The 25,887-nt window shown below is 43.3% G+C and overlaps 1 protein-coding gene across 1 annotated transcript in view; it reads right to left on the reverse strand.

Moving 5' to 3' along the window:
• Positions 1-25,887, reverse strand: part of LOC106566274 (synapsin-1) — a 222,766-nt gene continuing 196,879 nt past the window's right edge. The window contains exons 10-13 of the mRNA XM_045692010.2: positions 24,044-24,175; positions 19,035-19,086; positions 5,780-6,929; positions 1-2,373 (exon numbers count right to left, since the gene is read on the reverse strand). Of these exons, the coding sequence (XP_045547966.1) occupies positions 2,217-2,373; positions 5,780-6,929; positions 19,035-19,086; positions 24,044-24,175 (1,491 nt within the window). The 3' untranslated portion in view covers positions 1-2,216. The remainder of the gene's footprint in view (positions 2,374-5,779; positions 6,930-19,034; positions 19,087-24,043; positions 24,176-25,887) is intronic.

Here is a 25,887-nt window from a genome sequence, read left to right on the forward strand (position 1 = left end):
AACGATTTACCACATCTTTATTTATTGACATTTATGTACAGGTAACATTACTATGGTACCAAGGGTCACTGGGTCATATTGGTCATGCAAGGCAGTACTGCATACGGACAAATAAAACAGTACAGGAACCTACAATACATTATCAATGATTCATTATCACAAAATAAACTTCTGGATGACTCACATACAGTAACGGTACAATACAACATTTACAAAGCATTAACAATATAACATGTTAGATGGCTTTAAGTTGATATAAGCTGACAGGTTGGTAGAACTGCTGTACACCAAGGTGCTTACAGGACAGATGATCTGAAACGTTATTGAAACTGACCGGTTCTGGTGTTGGCTTGACCACTTAGAGAGTGGTCGGATAGCTTAAATGAAGGTCTGACACCTTAAAGGAGAGGTCTAACCGAGTTTAAGGAGCGGTCTGACTGATTAAATAGAGATCTGACTGAGTTAAAGGAGCGGTCTGACTGATTAAAGGAGTGTACTGACACCTTAAAGAAGAGGTCTGACTGATTAAAGGAGGGGACTGACTGATTAAAGGAGAGGTCTGACTGATTAAAGGAGAGGTCTGACTGATTAAAGGAGAGGTCTGATTGATTAAAGGAGGGGTCTGACTGATTAAAGGAGAGGTCTGATTGATTAAAGGAGAGGTCTGATTGATTAAAGGAGAGGTCTGACTGATTAAAGGAGAGGTCTGATTGATTAAAGGAGAGGTCTGACAGATTAAAGGAGGGGACTGACTGATTAAAGGAGGGGACTGACTGATTAAAGGAGAGTTCTGACTGATTAAAGGAGAGGTCTGATTGATTAAAGGAGAGGTCTGATTGATTAAAGGAGAGGTCTGACTGATTAAAGGAGAGGTCTGACTGATTAAAGGAGGGGACTGACACCTTAAAGGAGAGGTCTGACTGATTAAAGGAGAGGTCTGACTGATTAAAGGAGAGGTCTGACTGATTAAAGGAGGGGTCTGACTGATTAAAGGAGAGGTCTGACACCTTAAAGGAGAGGTCTGACTGATTAAAGGAGGGGACTGACACCTTAAAGGAGAGTTCTGACTGATTAAAGGAGAGGTCTGACTGATTAAAGGAGAGGTCTGACTGATTAAAGGAGAGGTCTGACTGATTAAAGGAGAGGTCTGACTGATTAAAGGAGGGGTCTGACTGATTAAAGGAGGGGTCTGACTGATTAAAGGAGGGGACTGACTGATTAAAGGAGAGGTCTGACAGATTAAAGGAGAGGTCTGACTGATTAAAGGAGAGGTCTGACTGATTAAAGGAGGGGACTGACACCTTAAAGGAGAGGTCTGACAGATTAAAGGAGGGGACTGACACCTTAAAGGAGGGGTCTGACTGATTAAAGGAGGGGACTGACACCTTAAAGGAGAGGTCTGACTGATTAAAGGAGAGGTCTGACTGATTAAAGGAGAGGTCTGACAGATTAAAGGAGGGGACTGACACCTTAAAGGAGGGGTCTGACTGATTAAAGGAGGGGACTGACACCTTAAAGGAGAGGTCTGACTGATTAAAGGAGAGGTCTGACTGATTAAAGGAGAGGTCTGACTGATTAAAGGAGGGGACTGACACCTTAAAGGAGGGGTCTGACTGATTAAAGGAGGGGACTGACACCTTAAAGGAGAGGTCTGACTGATTAATAAAGGAAAGGTATACTTGTATGTATGAGTGACAGTGGTCAACAGCCACAACAGAGGTATTATTATTAAATAACTGTTAATGATGAAGAACGTACTGCAGATATCTGTACTACACAGGAAGTACATATGGCGATATAGGAGTCAGGGGTCACCACTCACAGTCACTAATCTGTAATAAAACACATCATCACATTAAGGCTACAACATCCAGAGGCAATGGGTAACATCAACTCAACACAAACATCCATTCTGCTCCACAACACCTACTGATGGAGCCGTCATCTTCATGCATTAGAACGTCATATATATCTCCTCCTCCTCACACACTGACCGAGGGCCAAGCTTCACGCAGGTAGCTAGCTACAGGTAGTTACAGGTAGCTGGCACTTTGACATCATCACACTCAACTGGCCAATTGAGTCCTCAGAGACACAGAGAGGCAGGGGATGGAGGCGGGACTTGGGAGTTATACAGTTACACACAGTTAATCTCAGACTGGGTCACGTTTATGTCAATGAAGTCATCAGCCAATCCTAGAGCATGTGGGAGAGGACTAATCAGAGAAGAGGCTGGCGAAGGACTTGCGGATGTTCCGGATGGTCTCGGCCTTGGCTTCATCCTCTCCGCCCGCCGAGGAGCTGGTCGAGCTGGAGCGGAAGAACGACGCATCTCCCAACGCGCTGAAGGCATTGGTCAGGGACTGGGACTTACTGAAACACACAGAGACATAACGTTAACCCTAACAATAACTCCTAACCTTAACCCCTAATCTGGTCAGGGACTGGGATTTACTGTAGATACATCACATTAAACCTGACTTTAAACCCTAACACTAAAGCTAACCTGGTCAGAGACTGGGACTGACCGCAGAGATGTCACATTAAACGTGACCTTAAACCTTAACCCTAAACCTAACCTTGTCAGGCACTGGGATTTACCGCAGAGATATCACATTAAACCTGACCAAACCTCGTAAGGATCGGACATTTTTGTCAATTTTTACTTAAAATGACATCCAAATCTAACTGCCTGTAGCTCAGGACCTGAAGCAAGGATATGCATATTCTTGATAACATTTGAACGGAAACACTTTGAAGTTTATGGAAATGTGAAATGAATGTGGGAGAATATAACACATTAGATCTGGTAAAAGATAATGCAAACAAAAAAACATACGTTTTCTATTATTTATTTTTTCATCATCTTTGAAATGCAAGAGAAAGGCCATAATATAATATTGCAGTTTTGCGGGTTGTGTGCATAGTTTCACAGTATTTTGCATGAAGTCTGACCAAATGTGCCGAATTGGTCAATTGATACATTTTCAAGTACATAACGATAGAGAGCATACAAACATCCTATGGTAATATAACATTATAGTTTATAAATTTTTACATTTTTTTTAGTCATTTTAGCAGACGCTCTTATCCGAGCGACTTACAGTAGTGAATGCATACATTTCATACATTTTTTTTTTTCTGTGCTGGCCCCCCGTGGGAACCGAACCCACAACCCTGGCGTTGCAAACACCATGCTCTGCCAACTGAGCTACAGGGAAGGCAGTCCCAGGAATGTCATGCATGATGGATCATTAGCTGATACACTAACTTTCACACATCTACAGTTGAAGTTGGAAGTTTACATACACCTTAGCCAAATACATTTAAACTCAGTTTTCACAATTCCTGACATTTAATCCTAATATAAATTCCCTGTTTTAGGTCAGTTAGGATAATCACTTTATTTTAAGAATGTGAAATGTCAGAATATTAGAGAGAATGATTTATTTCAGATTTTATTTATTTCATCACATTCCCAGTGGATCAGAAGTTTACATACACTCAATTAGTATTTGGTGCATTGCCTCTAAATTGTTTAACTTGGGTCAAACGTTTCGGGAAGCCTTCAACAAGATACCGACAATAAGTTGGGTGAATTTTGGCCCATTCCTCCTGACAGAGCTGGTGTAACTGAGTCAGGTTTGTAGGCCTCCTTGCTCGCACACACTTTCTCAGTTCTGCCCACACATTTCCTATAGGAATGAGGTCAGGACTATGTGATGGCCACTCCAATACCATGACTTTGTTGTCCTTAAGCCATTTTGCCACAACTTTGGAATTATGCTTGGGGTCATTGTCCATTTGGAAGACCCATTTGCGACCAAGCTTTAACATCCTGACTGATGTCTTGAGATGTTGCTTCAATATATCCATATAATTTTCCATCCTCATGATGCCATCTATTTTGGGAAGTGCACCAGTCCCTCCTGCAGCAAAGCACCCCTACAACATGATGCTGCCACTCTCGTGCTTCACGGTTGGGATGGTGTTCTTCGGCTTGCAAGCATCCCTCTTTTTCCTCCTAACATAACGATGGTCATTATGGCCAAACAGTTTTATATTTGTTTCATCAGGCCAGAGGACATTTCTCCTAAAAGTACGATCTTTGTCCCCATGTGCAGTTGCAAACCGTAGTCTGGCTTTTTTATGGCGGTTTTGGAGCAGTGGCTTCTTCCTTGCTGAGCAGCCTTTCAGGTTATGTCGATATAGGACTCGTTTTACTGTGGATATAGATACTTTTGTACCTGTTTTCTCCAGCATCTTCACAAGGTCCTTTGCTGTTGTTCTGGGATTGATTTGCACTTTTTGCACCAAAGTACGTTAATCTCTAGGAGACAGAATGCGTCACCTTCCTGAGCAGTATGACGGCTGGGTGGTCCCATGGTGTTTATACTTGCATACTATTGTTTGTACAAATGAACGTGATATCTTCAGGTGTTTGGAAATTGCTCCCAAGGATGAACCAGACTTGTGGAGGTTTCGGTCTTGGCTGATTTCTTTTGATTTTCCCATGATGTCAAGCAAAGAGCCACTGAGTTTGAAAGTAGGCCTTTAAATACACCCACAGGTACACCTCCAGTTGACTCAAATTATGTAAATCAGAAGCTTCTAAAGCCATGACATAATTTTCTTAGCTGTTTAAAGGCACAGTCAACTTAGTGTATATAAACTTCTGACCCACGGGAATTGTGATACAGTGAATTATAAGTGAAATAATCTGTCTGTAAACAATTGTTGGAAAAATGACTTGTGTAATGCACAAAGTAGATGTCCTAACCGACTTACCAAAACTATAGTTCGTTAACAATAAATTTGTGGAGTGGTTGAAAAACGAGTTTTAATGACTCCAACCTAAGTGTATGTAAACTTCCAACTTCAACAGTGGGGTGGTTGAAAAACGAGTTTTAATGACTCCAACCTAAGTGTATGTAAACTTCCTACTTCAACAGTGGGGTGGTTCTGGAGCCAGAGGCAGCAGGTGTTCAAACTGTAGAACCCAGTTCCTACATTTGAATATAAAAATGTTTTTATCAAACAAAACTATGCTACATTTTATTTCTGGGACCCTCAAGATGACAAATCAGAGCAAGATTACTGAATGTTAACCAGTTACAGTGATAAAAGTTTTTTGTTGTCGTGCACTCTCCTCAAACAATAGTATGGTATGTTTTCACTGTAATAGCTACTGTAAATTGGACACTGAAGTTAGATGAACAAGAATTTAAGCTTTCTGCCAATATAAGACACACCTATGTCCTGAAACGTTTGTTGGTACTTACAACGTAATTCTAGTCACATTAGCGCATGTTAGCGCACGTTAGCATCAACTGTCCCAGGGACACCGATCGTATTGAGGTTAAACCCTAAAGCTAACCTGGTCAGGGACTGGGATTTACTGCTGAGACAGAGACATCACGTTAAACCTGACCTTAAACCCTGAAGCTAACCTGGTCAGGGATTTACTGCAGAGACAGAGACATCACCTTAAACCTGACCTTAAACCCTAAGCCTAAAGCTAACCTGGTCAGGGACTTACTACAGAGACAGAGACATCACCTTAAACCTGACCTTAAACCCTAAGCCTAAAGCTAACCTGGTCAGGGACTTACCGCAGAGACAGAGACATCCCATTAAACCTGACCTTAAATCTAACCCTAAAGCTAACCTGGTTAGGGACTGGGATTTACTAGAACAAACACACAGTACATCAGGGTAATGGCTCTGACAACATTGTCACCATGTCATCATTTTTGTTTAATGTAGCTAAAGCTCTTACTTCAGCAGTGGATGGCCCTTGGGTGCTGGCTGTTCTTCAACCGGAGGCTGAGCTTCAGCTGATTCTGGGGCTGGGGCGGGGGCTGAGACTGGTAGTGGGGATGAAGCTGAGCCTGGGGCTGAGACTGGGGCTGGGGATGAGGCTGAGTCTGGAGCTGGGGATGAGGCTGAGACTGGGGATAAGGCTGCGGATGGGAATGAGGCTGAAACTGAGACTGGAGTAGGCTCTGGAGCAGGCTCAGGAGCCATGGCAGTGCCAGTGGAGGACATGGGCATCATAATAGGGGTGGGGTCTGGGTGAAAGTCTGGGGAAAGGACCGTTGGTGGCTGAGCTTTAGCTGGAGACTGGGGCAAGAAAGGGGACTGCACCCTCCCAGGGGACCTCTTTGGGGACAGGGACTGGCCTGGCGCTCTGGATGAAGACACAGCATCAGGATTGGGCTTCAGGCCAAGGGGTGGAAGGGGGGTCTGGGGTTTGGGCTGGATCAGGGGCTTGGAGTTGCGGCGTACAGGAGGTATAGGCTTGGGCTTGGGAGGCAGAGGGGGCAGCTCTGCTGGCTTCCCTGGGGGAGGGGCTGGTGATGGAGACATCTGAGGCTGGGGCTTGGGCTGCTGTGTAGTGGGGGCAGGGGTTGGGTGGGAGACAGGGGCAGCAGCTGGGACTCGGGGTGAGACAGGGGCAGGGACTGAGACAGGGGCAGCAGCTGGGGCAGGGACTGAGACAGGGGCAGCAGCTGGGGCTGGGGCTGGGGGTGAGACAGGGGCAGGGACTGAGACAGGGGCAGCAGCTGGGACTGGGGCTGAGACAGGGGCAGCAGCTGGGACTGGGGCTGAGACAGGGGCAGCAGCTGGAACTGGGGCTGGGGCAGGCTTTTGCACTGGGGAAGGGATAGGCTTTGGTACTTGAGCAGAGGTCATCTTTACCATCGCAGGAGGGGGTGGCTTTGGTGGAGGGGAAGAGGATTTCTTTTGCACTGGGGCAGGGGCTGGCCTAGAGACCGGAGCAGAGTATGGTTTTGCCACTGGAGTGGAGGCTTGCTTTTGAATGGGGATGGTGGCCGCTCTTAAAACCGGAGGGGACACCTTGGGCGCTAACTCTGCTGGAGGCTCCACACTCTGTGGTTGAGTGAGCTGGGCCTGCACTGCACCCCCTAAAGGTAGGACACAGAACAGTATCATGTTATAATACATACTGGAAAATACAATACAAAACACAAAATAAAGAAAAACCCTGACAAATACCAAAAAGCTTTTGTTTATAATCTTTCTAAATCAAGTGTATGGAGACAGACAGGCAGACAGACAGACAGACAGACAGACAGACAGACAGACAAACAGGCAGACAGGCAGACAGGCAGACAGACAGACAGACAGGCAGACAGACAGGCAGACAGACAGACAGACAGACAGACAGGCAGGCAGACAGGCAGACAGACAGGCAGACAGACAGACAGGCAGACATCACTAGTCTCAGCAAGGGAATAGAGTCAATGTATTGGAGGGTTAAGAGGGTTAGAGGCTGAGGGTTGTGGTGTGGCCAGCAGGGGGAACCTGCAGGTTGTGGTGTGGATCAACATAACAGGGGGATTGACCAGATCAACATGGTGGTTAGCCAGCCCTATGGGATCAATAGTCTTATGTTCATCAATGTATGTCATAAACATCCCAATGGTTGCTTGTGACTCAAATAAGACTTAGACATAATTAAAACATCATTACTGTATGTATTACTGCACTATGTAATACAGTACTATGTAATACAGTACTATGTATTACTGCACTATGAATTACAGTACTATGAATTACTGCACTATGAATTACTGTATTATTTATTACTGCACAATATATTACTGCACTATGTACTACTATAAGCATTACCACACTATGAATTACTGTACTACGAATTACTGAACAATGTATTGCTGCACTATGTATTTCTGTACTATGTATAACTGCACTATGCATTTCTGCGCTTTATATTACTGTATGTATTACTGGACCATGTATTACTGTACTATGTATTAATGTACAATGTATTGCCGCACTATGTATTGCTGTACTATGCATTACCGCATTATGTATTACTGTACTATTTATTTCTGCACTATGTATTACTGTATGTGTTAATGTACTATGTATTACTGTATGTATTACTGCACTATTACTGTACTATGATTTACTGCAATCTGTGTTATTATATATATTACTGTACTATGTATTACTGCACCATGTATTACCGCATTGTGTTACCGTACTATGTATTTCTGCACTATGTATTACCGTACCATGTATTACTGCACTATTACTGTACTATGTATTACTGTACTATGTATTTCTGCACTTTATATTACTGTATGTATTACTGTACTATGTATTACTGGACCATGTACTATGCATTACTGCACTATGATTTACTATATGTATTACTGTACTATGTATTACTGCAATCTGTGTTATTATGTGTTACTGTACTATTTATTACCGCACTATGTATTACTGCACCATGTATTACTGTACTATGTACTGCTCTACTATGTGTTACTGTATGTATTATTAAAGTATCTTTTACTGTACAGTCATGGCCAAATGTTTTGAGAATGACACAAATATTAGTTTTCACAGTCTGCTGCCTCAGTTTGTATGATGGCAATGTGCATATACTCCAGGATGTTATGAAGAGTGATCAGATGAATTGCAATTAATTGCAAAGTCCCTCTTTGCCATGCAAATGAACTGAATCCCCCAAAAACATTTTCACTGCATTTCAGCCCTGCCACAAAAGGACCAGCTGACATCATGTCAGTGATTCTCTCGTTAACACAGGTGTGAGTGTTGACGAGGACAAGGCTGGAGATCACTCTGTCATGCTGATTGAGTTCGAATAACAGACTGGAAGCTTCTAAAGGAGGGTGGTGCTTGGAATCATTGTTCTTCCTCTGTCAGTCATGGTTACCTGCAAGGAAACATGTGCCGTCATCATTGCTTTGCACAAAAAAAGGGCTTCACAGGCAAGGATATTGCTGCCAGTAAGATTGCACCTTAATCAACCATTTATCGGATCATCAAGAACTTCAAGGAGAGCGGTTCAATTGTTGTGAAGAAGGCTTCAGGGCGCCCAAGAAAGTCCAGCAAGCGCCAGGACTGTCTCCTAAAGTTGATTCAGCTGCGGGATCGGGGCACCACCAGTACAGAGCTTGCTCAGGAATGGCAGCAGGCAGGTGTGAGTGCATCTGCACGCACAGTGAGGCGAATACTTTTGGAGGATGGCCTGGTGTCAAGAAGGGCAGCAAAGAAGCCACTTTTCTCCAGGAAAAACATCAGGGACAGGCTGATATTCTGCAAAAGGTACAGGGATTGGACTGCTGAGGACTGGGGTTAAGTCATTTTCTCTGATGAATCTCCTTTCCGATTGTTTGGGGCATCCGGAAAAAAGCTTGTCCGGAGAAGACAAGGTGAGTGCTACCATCAGTCCTGTGTCATGCCAACAGTAAAGCATCCTGAGACCATTCATGTGTGGGGTTGCTTCTCAGCCGAGGGAGTGGGCTCACTCACAATTTTGCCTAAGAACACAGCCATGAATAAAGAATGGTACCAACACATCCTCCGAGAGCAACTTCTCCCAACCATCCAGGAAGCACCTTGCCATAAGGCAAAAGTGATAACTAAGTGGCTCGGGGAGCAAAACATCAATATTTTTGGTCCATGGCCAGGAAACTCCCCAGACCTTAATCCCATTGAGAACTTGTGGTCAATCCTCAAGAGGCGGGTGGACAAACAAAAACCCACAAATTCTGACAAACTCCAAGCATTGATTATGCAAGAATGGGCTGCCAGTCAGTCAGTATGTGGCCCAGAAGTTAATTGACAGCATGCTAGGGTGGATTGCAGAGGTCTTGAAAAAGAAGGGTCAACACTGCAAATATTGACTCTTTGCATCAACTTCATGTAATTGTCAATAAAAGCCTTTGACACTTATGAAATGCTTGTAATTATACTTCAGTATTCCATAGTAACATCTGACAAAAATATCTAAAGACACTGAAGCAGCAAACTTTGTGGAAATTAATATTTGTGTCATTCTCAAAACTTTTGGCCTCGACTATGTATTACTGTACTATGAATTACTGTATTACTGTACTATGTACTGCTGTATGTAGTATTGTAATATGTATTATTGTATTATGTATGACTGTACTATGTACTACTATGTATTATTCTAGAATTATAACTATTTATTACTGTACTATGAATTAACGTATGTATTAAGGTACTATGTATTACCATACTATATTTTACTGTATGTATTACTGTATGTATTACTGTACTCTATTACTGTACTTTGTATTACTGAATGTAGTACTATGTATGTATTGCTCTACTATGTATTACTGTATGTATTACTATAGTATGTATTACTGCAAGAATTATTGTACTACATATTATTGTTTGTATTTCTCTACTATTTATTTCTGTACCATATATTGCTTTATGTATTACTGTACTATGTATCTGTATTTACCATACTATTTTTTACTGTACTATATATTACTGTAGGTATTACTGTAGTATGTATTACTTTATGTCTTACTTTACTACGTATTACGGTACTATGTATTATTGTATGTATTACTCTACAATGTTTAACTGTACTATGTATTACTTTATATATGTACTATGTATTACTGTACTATGTGTTACAGTATAATATATTGTTGTATGTATTACTGTACTATGTATTATTGTGTGTTTAACTGTACTATGTATTACTGTACTTTGTATTAATTCATGTATTACGATACTACGTATTATTGTATGTATTACTGTACTACGTATTATTGTATGTATTACTGTACACTACCAGTCAAAAGTTTTACTACATTGTAGAATAATAGTGAAGACTTCAAAACTATGAAATAACACATGGAATCATGTAGTAACCAAAAAAGTGTTACACAAATCAAAATACATTTTATATTTGAGATTCTTCAAACAGCCACCCTTTGCCTTGATGACAGCTTTGCACACTCTTGGCATTCTCTCAACCAGCTTCATGAGGTAGTCACCTGGAATGCATTTCAATTAACGGGTGTGCCTTCTTAAAAGTACATTTGTGGAATTATGGCAAGAACAGCTCAAATAAGCAAAGAGAAATGACAGTCCGTCATTACTTTAAGACATAAAGGTCAGTCAATCTGGAAAATGTCAAGAACTTTGAAAGTTTCTTCAAGTGCAGTCACAAAAACCATCAAGCGCTATGATGAAACTGGCTCTCATGAGGACCACTGCTACCCAGAGTTACCACTGCTGCGGAAAATAAGTTCATTAGAGTTACCAGCCTCAGAAATTTCAGCCCAAATAAATGCTTCAACATCAACTGTTCAGGGGAGACTGTGTGAGTCAGGCATTCATGGTTGAATTGCTGGAAAGGAACCACTACTTGAATTAATATTTTTATTTAACCTTTATTTAAGTCAGTTAAGAACAAATTCTTATTTACAATGACGACCTACTGGGAACAGTGGGTTAACTGCCTTGTTCAGGGTCAGAATGACAAATTTGTACCTTGTCAGCTCAGGGATTTGATCCAGCAACCTTTCGGTTACTGGCCCAACGGTCTAACCACTAGGCTACCTGCCACCCCTACTAAAGGACACCAATAATAATAAGAGACTTGCTTGGGCCAAGAAACACGAGCAATGGACATTAGAACGGTGGAAATCTGTCCTTTGGTCCGGAGTCCAAATTGGAGATGTTTGGTTCCAACCGCCATGTCTTTGGGATCTCCGCATGTGTGGTTCCCACTGTGAAGCATGGAGGAGGAGATGTCATGATGTGGGGGTGCTTTGCTGGTGACACTGTCTGTGATTTATTTAGAATTCAAGACAAACTTAACCAGCATGGCTACCACAGCATTTTGCAGCAATACGCCATCCCATCTGGTTTGGGCTTAGTGGGACTATCATTTGTTTTTTAACAGGACAATGACCCAACACACCTCCAGGCCGTGTAAGGGCTATTTTACCAAGAAGGAGAGTGATGGAGTGCCGTGTCAGATGACCTGGCCTCCACAATCACCCGACCTCAACCAAATTGAGATGAGTTGGACCGCAGATGAAGGAAAAGCAGCAAACAAGTGCTCAGCATACGTGGGAACTACTTCAAGACTGTTGTAAAAGCATTCCAGGTGAAGCTGGTTGAGAGAATGCCAAGAGTGTTCAAAGCTGTCATCAAGGCGCAGGTTGGCTATTTGAAGAATCTCAAATATAAAATATATTATTAATTGTTTAACACAATTTTGGTTACTAGATGATTCCATATGTTATTTCATAGTTTTGATGTCTTCTCTCTCTAAAAAAAAGATTAAAATACACCGGTGACTGTAAAGCAATGCAAACATATGCAAAGACACATGAATACACACACGATAACATACGCACTATACACACACGTACACATTCATTTTGTGTTGTAGATATGTTGTAGTAGAGTAGGGCACACATCTAATGTGTTGCGAAATCTGTTGTGAATGTATTGTAATGTTTTTAAATTGTATAACTGCCTTAATTTGGCTGGACCCCAGGAAGAGCCTTGGCAGAAACTAATGGGGATCCATAATAAACCCCAGGAAGAGTAGCTGCTGCCTTGGCAGGAACTAATGGGGATCCTTAATAAACCCCAGGAAGAGTAGCTGCTGCCTTGGCAGGAACTAATGGGGATCCATAATAAACCCCAGGAAGAGTAGCTGCTGCCTTGGCAGGAACTAATGGGGATCCATAATAAACCCCAGGAAGAGTAGCCGCTGCCTTGGCAGGAACTAATGGGGATCCATAATAAACCCCAGGAAGAGTAGCTGCTGCCTTGGCAGGAACTAATGGGGATCCTTAATAAACCCCAGGAAGAGTAGCTGCTGCCTTGGCAGGAACTAATGGGGATCCATAATAAACCCCAGGAAGAGTAGCTGCTGCCTTGGCAGGAACTAATGGGGATCTATAATAAATACAAAACACCCTGAACAATCAACTCTTTTGGATATTATTTTAACATCACAAGTACAGTATAAAGCCAATGGAATCAGTGACCATTGTCCCATTTCCTGCATTAGAGATACACATTATTATAAAGAGACATTTTAGAACTTTCACTGAGCAAAATTTCCTGGTTGACCTGGGGATGACCTGGGGAGGGTGTGTCTTCAATCTCTGATTCAGATCCTTAAATGTTTTACCTCTCTGTTTAACTCTGTTGTAGATAAGCATGATCCATATAAGAGATTAAGGGTAAAGGACAGATCTAACCCATGGTTCACGTATGAATTGTCTAAAAGTTTTCCTGTAAGAAACTTAGCTAGGGCTAAGGCTAGATTGAATTGTGTATCTGAAAGTGGTGGAAATCCTGTTCAATTCTTGAAAGTGGTCAAGTCTTTGATAAATAAACTCTCCCCCCCCCCCCTCCATTTGTGGTATTTTTGATAAGCATTTATCCTAAGCTGGCCATCTGTTTGAAAGAATGGTTTCTGAAAATACCTCAAATTCCGCTAGGAAGTCCTTTACTCACCTCTAAAAAGATAGCTGAGAATAATGCCCCTCCACTCACTATTTTCCATTTGAAACATTTCAATGATGTACTAAGTGCTATCCATGATCTGGAAGTTGGAACATATCCTCCCCTTTAGATAATTACCATCCGATGTCTAAACTATCATGCCTTGCAAAAATATTAGAAACACTGGCAAACTCTCAGCTAAGAACTTTTTAACTTCAAATTATACTCTTAATGTGCACCAGTCTGGTTTTAGACCTGGACAGCACTGTTTCAGCTGCTATGCTTGTCTTAAATGATGTATTAAATAGCTTAGATCATAGGAATCACTGTGCTGACATATTTATAAACCTATCCAAGGCTTTTGATACTGTCGACCATCCCCTACTCATTCAAAGGTTGTCTGAAATGGGCCTCGAACAGGTTTTTTGCAAGTGGTTTGGGAACCGTCTGTCAGATAAGGCTGCGGTCCCCAACCCCCGGGCCACGGACCGGTACCGGTCCGTGGGTCATTTGGTACCGTGCCGCAGAGAAAGAATAAATAACTTACATTATTTCCGTTTAAAATATATATATATATATATTTTATTTTTTATTATCTGAGTCTGAACTATGTTTTATTTTGAAAAATGACCGGATTCCCTCTGTTACATCTGTCTATGACCCACTTGTGTCATTCACAGGGAAATGCTGGCTAGCCGAAAAACACCACCGGAACTTAACAGCGTATTGAATGATGTCGTTAAAGTTATTAACCCCATCAAAGCACACGCCCTTAACCAGCGCCTGTTCGAGCAGCTTTGTGAGGAGATGAACGCGGAGCACAGACACCTTCTCTTATACATAGAAATAACATGGTTATCCCGAGGGAGATCGCTGGCCAGACTGTTTGAATTACGAGAGCCGCTGCAGAGATTTCTCTCAGAAAAAAAGTCACCGCTGGCAGCACATTTCAGTGATGAGGAATGGGTCGCAAAACTCGCTTACTTGTGCGACATATTCAACCTGCTCAATGAACTCAATCGGTCACTTCAGGGGAAAATGACAACTGTCTTCAAGTTGGCAGATAAATTAACTGCATTTAAAGCCAAACTGTATTTGTGGGGACGGCGCGTTAACAGAGTTATATTTGACATGTTTCAAACATTCGCGGGGATTTTGGAAGAGACTGAGCCTTCATTGTCCCAGCTGGTGCACGATCACCTGTCTTTGCTTTTAAAAGAGTTTGAGCGCTACTTCCCAACCACAAAAGACCCACGAACCGCCAAGGAATGGATCCGCGACCCATTTGTCAACAAACCAGGTGAATCCAGCATGTCTATGCAAGAAGAAGATCAACTGCTGGAGATCGCAAGTGACGGCGGCCTTAAAAGTATGTTCAAGACAACAACTCTGCCGGTGTTCTGGATTAAAGACACGGCAGAATACCCTCAGATCGCCACAACAGCACTGAAAACCCTGTTGCCATTTCCAACATCCTATTTGTGTGAAGTGGGATTTTCTGCAGTGACAGCAACCAAAACCAAATGACAGAGTAGACTGGACATAAGCAACACACTTCGGGTGTCATTGTCTCCCATTACCCCTAGATGGGACCGTCTCGTTGCAGAGAGACAAGCTCAGTGCTCCCACTGATTTAGCGTTATGGTGAGTTGTATTTTTCATGAACTTTATATTTGTTTTTGTGTTGCATCTTATTTTTAAGGCATGTTTAAACGTTACCATAGCAACCAGAGAGTGTTAGGGGCAGAGAGGATGTTACTCATGTTATGTTGTTGGTGCGATGTTAAGAGGACGCTGCTAATAAAGTTGCATACGAGTACACAGTGGATTCACGTTTATTATTATTATTATATTGTCACGTTCTGACCTGTAAAGGTGTGATGTGTTAGTGTTTAGTTTGGTCAGGACGTGGCAGGGGGTATTTGTTTTATGTGGTTCAGGGTGGTTGTGTGTATGTGTCCATGTAGAGAGGGGTATTTGATTTATTAATCCAGGGTTTTGGTTATTGTTCTATGTTAGTTTATTTCTATGTTCTGTCTAGTCATTTGTATTTCTATGTTTAGTTAATTGGTGTTGGCCTTCAGTTGGAGGCAGCTGTCTATTGTTGCCTCTGATTGAAGGTCCTATAATTAGGGGGTGTGTTTGTATGGTGGGTAGTTGTATTCTGTTTTGTGCTTGTCACCTGACAGAACTGTTAGTGTCGTTTCTGTTAATTGTATACGTGTTTATTTTGTTTCTCCTTCTTATATATTAAAAAGAGAAGATGAGTATACACTTCCCTGTTGTGTCTTGGTCCTCCACACACACGACACTCGTTACAGAACTACCCACCACAACCGGACCAAGCAACAGAAGAGGGAGCAGCCAAGGTAGCAGGAGGACTACAGGGAATCGTGGTCATGGGAGGAAATCCTGGCGGGAGAAGGTCCGTGGCGAAGGAACGGTGAGGACCGGGAGAAGTACGTTGGGACACGGCTAGCAAGGAAGCCTGAGAGGCAGCCCCAATAAAAAAAATTGGGGGGCACACAGGGTGGGTGGCTGGGCAAAGGATGCCCCTGAAGCCAACACCTCGTGCTTATTATGGGGAGCACATGGAGTGGAGAGCGTCGAAGTACGAAGAGGTACGCAAGATCTAGCCCATGCGCACGCACAGTCCGGTGCGTGTGATCTCAGCCCCAATTAAAGGCCGTACTAGAGTGGGCATCCAGCCTGGAAGGAGGATGCCAGCCCAATACGTCTGGCCACCGGTACACCTCAGAAGTCCAGGCTACAGGACACCTCCTCGACGCACGGTGACCATCAGGCCCCTGCATAGCCCAGTCCACCCTGTACCAGCACCCCGAACGTACAGGGCTACTACTGCCATCCAGCCAGGACGGGTTGTGCAGGAGGTGAGCTCGAGACTTCCAGTACTCACCCAAGGCCCGGTGTATCCTACTCCTGCTCCCCGCACAAGCCTACAGGTGTGTGTCCCTAGTCTGACTCCCCCGAAGCCAGCACCATGCACCAGGCTCCCAGTGCGGCAGCCCAGCCCAACTCGTCCTACTCTTGCCCCTAGCACTAGCCCTGAGGTACGTGGGCCTAGTCCGGCATCCCCTACGCCAGCCCCACGTACCAGGCCTTCAGTGCACGCGCCTCGCCCAGAGTGCCCAGCGACAGCGCCTAACCCAGAGTGCCCAGCGACAGCGCCTAACCCAGAGTGCCCAGCGACAGCGCCTAGCCCAGTCGGCACAGCGACAGCGTCTCGCCTAGAGTGCCCAGCGACAGCGCCTAACCCAGAGTGCCTGACGACAGTGCCTCAGCCCGAGTGTCCGGCACCTATGCCCGAGAGAGAGTCGCCCTCCAGTCCGACGCAGCCAGAGTCGCCCTCCAGTCCGACGCAGCCAGAGTCGCCCTCCAGTCCGACGCAGCCAGAGTCGCCCTCCAGTCCGACGCAGCCAGAGTCGCCCGTAGCGAGGATCCCAAGTCCGAGGTTGACAAAGAGGGACCTCGCCCCAGAGTCTGCAAAGAAGAGGGGTGAGCAAGTGGCGGAGCGAGGGATACGTCCCGCTCCAGAGCCACCTCTGTAGGGACTAGTATGCGGGAAGGGGGGAGCGTTGCAGAGGTATTGTCGGTGACGGTGGCCGCCCTCCCTTCCCTCCCATATAAGCGGGGAATTTTTTAGTTTTCGGGTTTATTTTTGTATTTTCTTTTTGTTAGGTGCATCCGGGGTTTGCACCTTTGGGGGGGGGGGGGGGGGGGGGGGTACTGTCACATTCTGACCTGTAAAGGTGTGATTTGTTAGTGTTTAGTTTGGTCAGGACGTGGCAGGGGGTATTTGTTTTATGTGGTTCAGGGTGTATGTGTCCATGTAGAGAGGGGTATTTGATTTATTAGTCCAGGGTTTTGGTTATTGTTCTATGTTAGTTTATTTCTATGTTCTGTCTAGTCATTTGTATTTCTATGTTTAGTTAATTGGTGTTGGCCTTCAGTTGGAGGCAGCTGTCTATCGTTGCCTCTGATTGAAGGTCCTATAATTAGGGGTGTGTTTGTATTGTGGGTAGTTGTATTCTGTTTTGTGCTTGTCACCTGACAGAACTGTTAGTGTCGTTTCTGTTAATTTTGTTTCTCCTTCTTATATATTAGAAAGAGAAGATGAGTATACACTTCCCTGTTGTGTCTTGGTCCTCCACACACGACACTTGTTACATATATTTTAAAAATACCACCGTTTTTATGTCGGTCGAGTCATTTTATTTTGTGTATTTATCCGCCACACCTTAAAAGGCCGGTCCGTGAAAATATTGTCTGACATTAAACCGGTCCGTGGCCCAAAAAATGTTGGGGACCGCTGAGATAAGGCACAATGTGTGCTTTCTGATGGTGTGAAGTTACCTCAATATTACTAAAGGTGTCTTGCAGGGATCGAGTTTGGGACCTGTCCTCTTGTCACGTCCTGGCCAGTATAAGGGTTAATTGTTATTGTAGTTTGGTCAGGACGTGGCAGAGGGTATTTGTTTTATGTGGTTTGGGGTGGTGGTTTGGTAAAAGGGTGTTTGATTTAGTATTTCCGTGTTTTTGGGTTATGATCTATGTAATTCTATGTTTAGTCTAGGTAGTCTGTTTCTATGTAGAGTTAATTGGGGTGGACTTCCAATTGAAGGCAGCTGTGTGGTGTTGCCTTTGATTGGAAGTCCTATATTAGTTGGGTGTGTTTGTCTGTGTGTGTGTGGGAGATTGTTCTGTGTTTAGCCTTGTGCCTTGCCAGACTGTCTGTATATCGTTCGTTCACTTGTTTTGTTATTTTGGTGTTCATTTTGGGAAGTTAATAAACGTCAAGATGAGTTTACACATACCTGCTGCGTTTTGGTCCTCCATTACCGACGACAACCGTGACACCTCTTTACTAATTAGATAAATAATGTTAGTCTATCTGTAAAAACCTGTAACATTCATCTGTATGCAGATTACTGGTATGTATGCCATTGCCCTTATGGCTGACCAGGCTATGTTGGAGCTGAAATCTGATTTTGTTGCCTTGCAGAAAGTCCTGGTTGATTTAAAATTGGTACTTAATGCAGGAAAAACTAAATGTATGTTTTCTAATTCTCATAGAAATATTTCAGATGGCTTAAACATTTATGGTTCTTTCTTTACTTTGCTGACTATTGTCCCCATGGGGACCTTTTGTTGCAGTAACATGTACATGTTTAATTAAAGTGGCATTTAAATACAGCAGACCACAAATTGACAATACAAAATTCCTAAGTTACATACAGTGCACTTTTGCGTGCGTCCTCCGAAACACGACCCTGCCAAGCCGTACTACTTCTTTACACACTCCTCGCTTAAACCGGAAGCCAGCTTACCAATGTGTCGCAGGAAACACGTACACCTGGCGACCGAAGTCAGCTTGCATGCGCCTGGCCCGCTGCAAGGAGTCGCTAGAGCCCGACAGGACAAGTACATCCCGGCCGGCCAAACCATTGCCTAACCAGGACGACGCTGGGCCAATTGTGCACCGCCTCATGGGTCTCCCGGTCATGGCCAGCTGTGAAACAGCCTGGGATCAAACCCGGGTCTGTAGTGATGCCTCAAGCACTGCGATGCAGTGCATTTGACCGCTGCGCCACTCAGGAGGCCAGCCTGAGATTTCTAACTGGCCAAACACTTGGCCTGAACCTGAGTGGTTTCTACAGCAACACCATTACGGTCTAGGATGTAAAGTAAACAACCTTGAGATTGGCGCCACTGTCCGGGGTTCTTGGTTGGCTCTGCCACTTCCTTCTGAAACAGACAGAGACATGAACAGACATCATGACAGGTAGCACGGGTATAGTTACATGGTGGAATAGCTCAGGTATCAGCAACATAATCAGCAGTACAATACAGGTCTGTGACAGCTGTAACACATTAAACATTGATTACAGTTTTCCTGGATTGCTAAGACTCTTTTAATGAACTGGGATCCACTTGATCCCCATCAGAACCTACTGAGCACAACAGTATTATTTTTAGCTAAAGTGTAAGCAATTTCTCATTGCTTTCACACACAATGCAAACGCTAAGCAAATTTTTGCAAAACAGTAAGCACTCCAAAAAACGCAAAAGCTGATACAAATTACTGCGCATGTGCAAAACTTATTTACCCAATTGTTCAATCAGACCTTATTCATGCATAAAAGAGGCCACCTCTGAATTGCTTTTTGCAAGAATGGACCAAGTAAGAGGCCAAGGATAAGGAGAGGTAGAGGGGCCCTTAGAGGAAGAAAGTTCAGCTCTAAGTTCAAATGGAAAAAGTTCAAGAAAAGCCTTTTGTTTCTGGATATTCATGCTCTTTAGTGACATTCTTTCTGCATTGGTCATCTTTGGTCAAAATAATTTTAGGAAAAAGTAATATAGCCCATGCTGTGATAATATTTTTACTGCCCATTATGGTGCATACTATAATTATATACTAAGCTATATGGAATTGTTTTAATAAGGTCATACCAAGGATAATGTAGCTGTTTGATTTTTAAAACCCCGTGAAAAAAAAAATATATATATACACACACACACACACACATACACACACATACACACACACACACACACACACACACACACATACAGTACCAGTCAAAAGTTGACACCTACTCATTCAAGGGTTTTTCTTATTTTTTTCTTAATTTTCTACATTGTTGAATAATAGTGAAGACATCAACACTATAAATAACACATATGGAATCATGTAGTAACCAAAAAAGTGTTAAACAAATAAAATATAATTTATATTTGAGATTCTTCAAAGTAGACACCCTTTGCCTTGATGACCTGCTTTGCACATTCTTGGCATTCTCTCAACCAGCTTCATGAGGTAGTCACCTGGAATGCATTTCAATTAACAGGTTGCCTTGTTAGAAGATAATTTGTGGAATTTCTATCCTTCTTAATACGTTTGAGTGAATCACTTGGTTGTGCCAAGGTAGAGGTGGTATACAGAAGATGGTCTTTTACCAAATAAGGCTAAGTCCATATTATGGCAAGAACAGCTCAAATAACCAGAGAGGAACAGTCCATCATCACTTTAAGACATGAAGGTCAGTCAATCTGGAAAATTAAGAACTTTTAAAGTTTCTTCAGGTGCAGTCGCAAAAACGATCAAGCGCTATGATGAAACTGGCTCTCACGAGGACTGCCACAGGAAAGGAAGACCGAGTTACCTCGGCTGCAGAGAACAAGTTCATTAGAGTTACCAGCCTGAGAAATTGCTGCCCAAATAAATGCTTTACAGAGTTCAAGTAACAGACACATCTCAATCTCTCAAGAAACACGAGCAATGGACATTAGACCGGTGGAAATCTGTCCTTTGGTCTGATGAGTCCAAATTTGAGATTTTTGGTTCCAACCACCATGTCTTTGTGAGACGTAGAGTAGCTGAATGGATGATCTCTGCATGTGTGGTTCCCACCGTGAAGCATTGAGGAGGAGGTGTGATTGTGTGTGGATGCTTTGCTGGTGACACTGTCTGTGATTTATTTAGAATGTAAGGCACACTTAACCAGCATAGCTACCACAGCATTCTGCAGTGATACGCCATCCCATCTGGTTTGTGCTTAGTGTGTCTATCATTTGTTTTTCAAGAAGACAATGACCCAAAACACACCTCCAGGCTGTGTAAGGGCTATTTGACCAAGAAAGAGAGTAATAGAATTTTGCATCAGATGACCTGGCCTCCACAAACACCCGACATCAACCCAATTCAGATGGTTTGGGATGAGTTGGACCGCAGAGTGAAGGAAAAGCAGCCAACAAGTGCTCAGCATGTGTGTGAACTCCTTCAATACTGTTGTAAAAGCATTCCAGGTGAAGCTGGTTGAGAGAATGCCACGAGTGTGCAAAGCTGTCATCAAGGCAAAGGGTTTACCACTATTTTGGTTACTACATGATTCCATATGTGTTATTTCATAGTTTTGATGTCTTCACAATTATTCTACAAAGTTGAAAATGGTACAAATAAAAGAAAAACCCTTGAATGAGTAGGTGTGTCCAAACTTTTGACTGGTACTGTATATATTTCATGAAAACATTTTTGGGGCCTTACTGCTATTAGCCCTTACAAACACAGTGAATAACTTATATTCACTACATGGAACAACAGATAGTCCCCCCCAAAAAAATCTAAAGGAAGTTTATTCTGAAGTGTCTTTCCTATATCTGAGCAATATAAGAAAGATCAAGAAACATTTGTTATTTTTTTTACATGTATTTAGCCCCATTTTTTGGCACTAAACAGTGCCTTCAGAAAGTATTCAGACCATTGATTTTTTCAACATTGTTGTGTTACAGCCTTATTCTAAAATGGATTAAATAAAAAAAATCCTCATCAATCTACACACAATACCCCATAATGACAAAAGGGAAACAGGTTTTTAGAAATTTTGGCAAATATATTAAATTAAAAAAAATCAAAATGTGTTATTTACGTAAGTATTCAGAGCCTTGAGTATCAACTTCAACTTGATTGGAGTCCACCTGTCATACATTTCATTGATTGGACATGATTTGGAAAGGCACACACCTGTCTATATAAGGTCGCACAGTTGACAGTGCATGTCAGAGCAAAAACCAAGCCATGAGGTCGAAGGAATTGTCTGTAGAGCTCCGAGACAGGATTGTGTCGCGGCACAGATCTGGTGAAGGGTACTAAATATCTGCAGCATTGAAGGTCCCCAAGAACACAGTGTTCTCCATCAATCTTAAATGGAAGAAGTTTGGAACCACCAAGACTCTTCCTAGAGCTGGCCGCTCAGCCAAACTGAGCATTCGGGGGAGAAGGGCATTGGTCAGGGAGGTGATCATGGTCACTTTGACAGAGCTCCAGAGTTCCTCTGTGGAGATCGGAGAACTTTCCAGAAGGACAGCCATCTCTGCAGCACTCCCCCAATTAGGCCTTTATGGTAGAGTGGCCAGACGGAAGCCACTCCTCAGTAAAAGGCCCATGACAGCTCACTTGGAGTTGGACCAAAAGGCACCTAAAGGACTCTCAGACAATGAGAAGCAAGATTCTCTGGTCTGATGAAACCAAGATTGAACTGGTTGGCCTGAATGCCAAGCGTCACATCTGGAGGAAATCTGGCACCATCCCTACGTCGAAACATGGTGGTGGCTGCATGAAGCTGTGGGGACGTTTTTCAGCGGCGGTGACTGGGAGACTAGTCAGGATCGAGGCAAAGATGAACGGAGGCGAATGTTCACCTTCCAACAGGACAACGACCCTAAGCACACAGCCAAGACAACACAGGGGTGCTTTCGGGACAAGTTTTTGAATGTCCTGAGTGGGACAGCCAAAGCCCGGACTTTTCAGGAGAGACCTGAAAATAGCTGTGCAGCAAAGCTCCCCATCCAACCTGACAGAGCTTGAGATGATCTGCAGAGAAGAATGGGAGAAACTCCCCAAATACAGGTGTGCCAAGCTTGTAGCGTCATACCCAAGAAGACCCGATGCTGTGTTTGCTGCCAAAGGTGATTCAAAGTACTCAGTAAAGGGTCTGAATACTTATGTAAATGGTATATTTCCAGGTTTGTTTATTTTATAAATTCGCAAACATTTTCTTTAAATCTGTTTTTGCTTTGTCATTATAGGGTATTGTGTGTAGATTGATGAGGGGAAAAAACAATTTAATCAATTTTAGAATAAGGCTGTAACGTAGCAAAACGTGGAAAAAGTCAAGGGGTCTGAAAACTTTCCGAAGGCACTGTATACTTCCATTAATTTTATTCAACTGGTACTGGGGGACCTTCAGATGAGTGTTGTGAGGCCTATGGGCATCCTAGAGCAAAATAACCGACACGTGTTTGTGAGAGTCTCACCTTTCCACAGAGGGAAAAGCCCAAACTGGTGTAGCCCAAACTGTTCATATGCTACAGACCGGCTGTACCAACTTCACACGCTTGTAGGGGTCTTATAGCAAAATGTAGGCCAAACCATTCGGACGCTACAGACGATTTTGTGGGATATCTCATGGTCTGACAAACACAACTTTTACCGCGGAAGTGCGACATCGGCAGATGTGGTGGATTGAGACACATCCAATTAAAAAAAACATCTCTAGCTTAAACTGACAGATTTTTATGGGAATTGTTGTATTATGCTAATTGGATTTTTGCGGGAGCCCAGACATCAACTATAGGGGTTTAATGCATTTTGCAAATGAAGTGGGTTATTTTGGCCACCGTGTTTCAGTTTGGGGCTGCGTGTTAATTGTTTTGAAAAAGTGAATTCTGATTGGACAAATGTACTCAAGCAATTGAGAAAAACTGTAACATATAAGGCTGTTGACAAATAAAGACAAACATGACAGAATGTACAATGAGAAAGGACTGATAATGAGTCTTCCCACCAGGGGGCGACGTGAGCAAAGACAAACTGTTCTGAAAACAACATGACAGCAAAGATCAAACTTCATCTGCATTTCACTCCTCACATCTTTAACCTTCAACTCAGATATAGTGTCTATTGAGGGATGCAGATACACAGTAGAGATAGCTTCCTTACCGGTCTCTGGACAGGACAGTGATAGCTTCCTTACCGGTCTCCGGACAGGACAGTGATAGCTTCCTTACCGGTCTCCGGACAGGACAGTGATAGCTTCCTTACCGGTCTTTGGACAGGACAGTGATAGCTTCCTTACCGGTCTCTGGACAGGACAGTGATAGCTTCCTTACCGGTCTCTGGACAGGACAGTGATAGCTTCCTTACCGGTCTCTGGACAGGAGAGTGAGCGGTCGTCCTTGGCTGAGCCTGGTTCATCTTAGTCAGCACCAGATCAGAGATGAGCTGCCTGTCCTCTGCCTGGTGCTCTCCGATCAGCTGCATGGAGGAACCCACAACCTGGCAACCCAAAGGCACAGTATACAGCAGTTAGAACTACAACTAACCTGGCAACCCAAAGACACAGTATACAGTCGAGGCCAAAAGTTTGAGAATGACACAAATATTACATTTCCACAAAGTTTGCTGCTTCAGTGTCTTTAGATATTTTTGTCAGATGTTACTATGGAATACTGAAGTATAATTACAAGCATTTCATAAGTGTCAAAGGCTTTTATTGACAATTACATGAAGTTGATGCAAAGAGACAATATTTGAAGTGTTGACCCTTCTTTTTCAAGACCTCTGCAATCCGCCCTAGCATGCTGTCAATTAACTTCTGGGCCACATCCTGACTGATGGCAGCCCATTCTTGCCTAATCAATGCTTGGTGTTTGTCAGAATTTGTGGGTTTTGGGGCGACCAACCAGTGCTCCCGTACATTGGCTAACCGCGCTATCTGCATTGTGTCCCGCCACCCACCACCGGGCTATCTGCATTGTGTCCCGCCACCCATCACCTCCTCTTTTGCGCTACTGCTACTCTCTGTTCGTCATATATGCATAGTCACTTTAACCATGTACATACTACCTCAAATCAGCCTGACTAACCTGTGTTTGTATGTAGCCTCGCTACTGTATATAGCCTGTCTTTTTACTGTTATTTTATTTCTTTACTTACCTGTTCTTACCTAACACCTTTTTTGCTCTATTGGTTAGAGCCTGTAAGTAAACATTTCACTGTAAGGTCTACACCTGTTGTATTCGGCGCATGTGACAAATAAACTGATTTGATTTTGTTTGTCCACCCACCTCTTGAGGATTGACCACAAGTTCTCAATGGGATTAAGGTCTGGGGAGTTTCCTGGCCATGGACCCAAAATATCGATGTTTTGTTCCCCGAGCCACTTAGTTATCACATTTGCCTTATGGCAAGGTGCTCCATCATGCTGGAAAAGGCATTGTTCGTCATCTAACTCTTCCTGGATGGTTGGGAGAATTTGCTCTCCTTGTCTTCTCCGGACAAGCTTTTTTCCGGATACCCCAAACAATCGGAAAGGGGATTCATCAGAGAAAATGACAGTCCTGGCGCTTGCTGGACTTTCTTGGGCGCCCTGAAGCCTTCTTCACAACAATTGAACCGCTCTCCTTGAAGTTCTTGATGATCCGATAAATGGTTGATTTAGGTGCAATCTTACTGGCAGCAATATCCTTGCCTGTGAAGCCCTTTTTGTGCAAAGCAATGATGACGGCACGTGTTTCCTTGCAGGTAACCATGGTTGACAGAGGAAGAACAATGATTCCAAGCACCACCCTCCTTTTGAAGCTTCCAGTCTGTTACTCTTTCTCAATCAGCATGACAGAGTGATCTCCAGCCTTGTCCTCGTCAACACTCACACCTGTGTTAACGAGAGAATTACTGACATGATGTCAGCTGGTCCTTTTGTGGCAGGGCTGAAATGCAGTGAAAATGTTTTTTGGGGATTCAGTTCATTTGCATGGCAAAGAGGGACTTTGCAATTAATAGCAATTCATCTGATCACTCTTCATAACATTCTGGAGTATATGCACATTGCCATCATACAAACAGAGGCAGCAGACTTTGTGAAAATTAATATTTGTGTCATTCTCAAAACTTTTGGCCACGGCTGTACACCAGTTAGAACTAGAACCAAACTGGCAAACAAAATAAACAGTAAATTGAGTCCGGTATGGAGTCCGGCAGAATAAATA

Source organism: Salmo salar, chromosome 12 (genome assembly GCF_965601325.2).
Source record: "Salmo salar chromosome 12, fSalSal1, whole genome shotgun sequence".
In the NCBI taxonomy this organism is placed as follows: Eukaryota; Metazoa; Chordata; class Actinopteri; order Salmoniformes; family Salmonidae; genus Salmo; species Salmo salar.